Source organism: Tupaia chinensis, unplaced genomic scaffold (assembly GCF_000334495.1).
Source record: "Tupaia chinensis unplaced genomic scaffold, TupChi_1.0 Scaffold145592_1, whole genome shotgun sequence".
NCBI lineage: Eukaryota > Metazoa > Chordata > Mammalia > Scandentia > Tupaiidae > Tupaia > Tupaia belangeri.
Window position 1 is genome coordinate 1,728,444 of NW_006205449.1, and position 4,120 is coordinate 1,732,563.

At 50.5% G+C, this 4,120-nt stretch overlaps 1 protein-coding gene across 1 annotated transcript in view; it reads right to left on the bottom strand.

The window, feature by feature from the left end:
- CNDP1 (carnosine dipeptidase 1) overlaps positions 1–3,626 on the bottom strand; it is a 41,869-nt gene extending 38,243 nt beyond the window's left edge. The window contains exon 1 of the mRNA XM_006168117.3: positions 3,477–3,626. Coding sequence (XP_006168179.1) covers positions 3,477–3,500 — 24 coding nt within the window. The 5' untranslated portion in view covers positions 3,501–3,626. The remainder of the gene's footprint in view (positions 1–3,476) is intronic.
- Between the last annotated feature and the right edge of the window lie 494 nt (positions 3,627–4,120).

Below are 4,120 nucleotides of genomic sequence, written 5' to 3' on the forward strand. Positions count from 1 at the left end.
TGCTCAGGCCACGGTGAATGGGTTCCACTCCTACGCCCCGAACACGACTCTGCTCCCGGGCTTGCTCTCCAATCCCGTGGAAGTTCTGAACCAGACTGTTCCCTGCTGTAGGCGGCATCACTACTGGCGGCCGGCTGAGACGGGCCTGCCCCAAGACTAAGGGTCAGGGCAGAGCTCAGGCATCTAACCTGAGTGAAAAGCAGGGGTAGAAAATAAAGCAGCAGTACAAAGAGCCACATTTTTCTTTATCGAAATATGTATTATTCCAGAAATGAATGCCTTTACGGCGAAAAGGAACATTTGCTAGGTGTTTAAAAATGCAGATGATAATAGAGAGGAATCCAGGTCAAATCATCGACAATTATTTAAATTCTTTGCCTACTGAGAGTAAAAGAACAATTCAAACTCAAGTTTATATATACTATCAAGATAGAAGCTTACAAACTAATGGGTCAGCCTGTGAGTGGTGGATAAGGTGACTGGGTCCCACATGGCTACCTGTGCAGTTTGAATCCTGGACCCTAAGACTTGAAAACACATGCTAGCAGGGCCAGCAGTTGGTGTAGCAGTTACATCGCTGGACTCCCACATGGCCAACTGCGGTTCGAATCCCGGACTCAGTGGCCTGAAAATCACACCGGGCATGTGTGCGTGCATGCCTGAGACCCCAGGAGGAGAATGGAGGAGACGGAATGGCGGCGGTGTGGCCATCCTCCCATCTGGGGGGGGGTTCTCACTTTCCTTCTCACTGTCTCCTCCACGTGAGCCCTCGCATTCTCTGTTGAAACAAAACAAATGAACATACTGGTGCACGTGTGTGCATGCCCAAAATTCCAAAAAGAGAAACAAATGGGAGAGAAGGAATTTCACCAAGGCCATCCCTCATGAGGAGTGCGCTCTCTCGCTCTGTCTCTGTCTCTCCCTGGGTAGTGTACATGCCCTCTGTACTAACAGTTACTATTAAACATGTGCATGGAAAATGACCTGGCTTCTTTAATAAATAAATGACAAGGAAAAATAAAGAGCAAGGGTAATATTCTAGAATAAACATGATTTACGAGAGTGGGGTGGTGGTTAGGATGCTGGATGCTGACAGTGGTTCGAGTCCTGGACCTGAGGGCTTGCTTTCTCATTTTCTCTGGTGAGCACATGTGCCCTACAGCAAATTAAATATGAATAATGAATAAAATATAAAATAAAATACAAAAGATAAATACCAAACAAATGTGAAGCGTGGGCCCCATTTAGATTCTGATTCAAAAAGCCAGCTGTGAAAGACATCCTTCCGGGACAGTGTAAGAGCCTCAGCATGGGCGGCAGTCGTGTGTCTGCTGCTGTAGAGGAGTTTCTGCTGCCCGAGCTCTCTCGTAGCCTTTCACAGGCTGCGTGGGCCAGAAGCTGGACGCCTCCTTGTGCAAATCAGCAGGACTGACTCATTAGAAACAAGCTGACCCCTAGATAACAAAATAGCCATGCTCAGCTTCACAGTCTTGGAGCAAGAGACACACCCTGATAAACCAGGAGAAATCCAGGGGGATTTCATTACATCAGCTTGAAAAATGTTCTCAGAGGGTGAAGGACACATCTCCTCTGTTCGAATCTCTTGATGGGGAGGGGCAGGGAGGTGGCGGGCACAGACACAAAGGTAGCTTCCTTGGCCAACGAGTGCATGCTAAGACTCAGCGTTAGCCATCAGGGACGTGAGGATCTGGCTGTGAGATGCTGCTCCCCACCTACCCAGGGGACTAGAACAAAGCCGGGTAACGAGTTCTGGGGAGGATGCCAAGAAACCGGACCCCACAGGCACGGCTGCCTGGAATGGAAATGGTCCACTGTTTTAAGAAATGGTTTGACAGTGAAACATGAAGGTATCATATTGCCAGCAATTCCACTCCCCAAAACATACGTTCACACTAAAAGAGGAACACAAGTTTACAGCAGCTCTGTTTAGAATAGTCAAAGCTGAGATCACCCAAAAGCCCATCAACGGACCAATGGATGCACAAAACGTAGGATAGTCACGTGATGGAACATTATTTGGCCGTGGAAACAGTAGCATGGGTGTACAGCCTGCAGGTGCTTCCACCTTGAAAACAATGTGTCACATGAGGGAAGCCCGCCACAAAAGGCTGCCTGCTGTGGGGTGCCGATGCGTGGAAGTTCAGAGGGATATTATAGACAGGAAGTAGATTAGTGGTTGTTCAGGGAGACAGAGAAGAACCGGGAACAGGAGGGTCATAGCTAAAGGTAAGGGACTTCTTTTTGAGGTGATGAAAATGTCCTAAATTTGGTTACAATGACAGTTGTACATATCTATGAATGTACCCAAAGCCTTTGAATTACACACTCCAAAAGGCAGATTCCTGGGCCTCTAGCCTAAAGTGAGTCACACTAAAGTCACCACTCAGATAGCTCTCGCGTGCTGGCTACAAATGCCACACGCCTGTGACCAGGACACATGCCACACTGTCTGCTGCATTACTTGGGCTCCAGGATGCAAGTCATCCTTTCAGAGAGAAACGACTGAGAACGTTCTTATTGAAGATGTCTCCCTACACATTTTGAATATAAGCTACTTGAAAACAAGGCCCTTTAATCATTTTTAAGAACATACAATTCCAAATACCACCTGCTCAGGCTGGGACGGCCACGCCTAAGAGCACCTGTGCGTACTGACCTTTCTGGACCCCTGAAGGGACCAGTAAGCTCTGCCAGAATGTGACACTGGTAGCCGACTGCTTCTAGCCGGACACAGCAGAGGCATAGGCGGGCCTCCTCCGAATTTCCCTTCACGCACCTCAGCACAACCTGAAGGAAGCCAGCAGTCACAGAGCCCTCCCGGGGACGTCCACCTACCAGGAAGGTTAGCATGCAATAGCAGTGATGCCTGGAAGAGACTGGACGTGGCACCTCACCCAGACGAGCATCCCTCTTCCTACAGAGGCCATCCCTGTCCTTAATTTCCTCCCCCTAGGTGGCCTCCTCCTCCATGCCCTTCTTCCCCGTGGGAAGGGTCGACAGGGACCCAGACATCGCTGGGTATCAGCTGCTTGCTTTTCTGCAATGTCCTTTGTACATTCATAAGTGTGTAAGATTTATAATATTAAATTATCTGTTAATCTGTCTACTGTCAGTATTTTTCTTTTTAAGAATTATCTACTTATTTATTTATTTTTTTTAATTTGACCAGAGAGAGAGAGAGAGAGAAAGGGAAAGTGAGAAACCAAGCTGCCAGGGCCAGAGCTCGAACGAGTCGGCCATAGTGGAAATCCAGCGCCTCTAACCACCACACCACCTGCCAGCCCCTTCTGTCAGTATCTCTGAGCCGATTTAAGGACACAGACCTTCAGAAGACAAAGGGGAGAAAACTCCATGAACCCTGCAGCACTCTGGGCGCCTGCCCCGCCGCCTGGACAGCCCGGCCACACGCTCTGCAGGCACATGGAAACCACACTCCAGCTGGAGGTCCTACTCACCATTCTCCCGAGTTTGGGATCCATTGGGCTGGAACCTTAAAGCCTTGAGCAACTCCTTGGGTCTCCAAGGGTCATGGGAGAGTAAGTCCCACCAGGGCCCAGGCTGTCACGCTAAATACCTCTCTGTACCCTGACCCGCCCCAGCCCGGAAGGAAGATGAGGCTGCCCCAGTGGGTCTATTCATGTCTGGAAGACAAAGATGCTTCAGAGCTGTGTGTCCCGCCAGTCCCCTTGCAGAGGAAACAGTGTGTCTTGTTTGTGCAGACAGGGAGGGAGTGCCCGAAGGCCATCTGATGTTCCTGGAGGCCAGCACCTGGCTCAGGCTGTGACCGTCCAGGTGCACCCTTGGGCGCATGTGGGGGTGTCACCCATGAGAGGGGGCAGGTGTCTACATTCCACCACCTCACAGAGCTGAGACGAGGGGGTGTGAACCGCCACTCCTGCTCCGGGCTCTTCGGACAGAATGTTATAGGCTGCATCCTGGTTCCCCGGCCATTGTAACGCAGCACCGACGGGGCGGCGTGGACGGCAGGAACGCTTCTCACAGTCCAGGAGGCTGCGGTTTATGAGCTAGGCGTGGCAGGGCTGGTTCCTTCCGTGGCCGTGAGGGCTGATTGTTTCAGGCCTCTTCAGAGTTCCTGAGG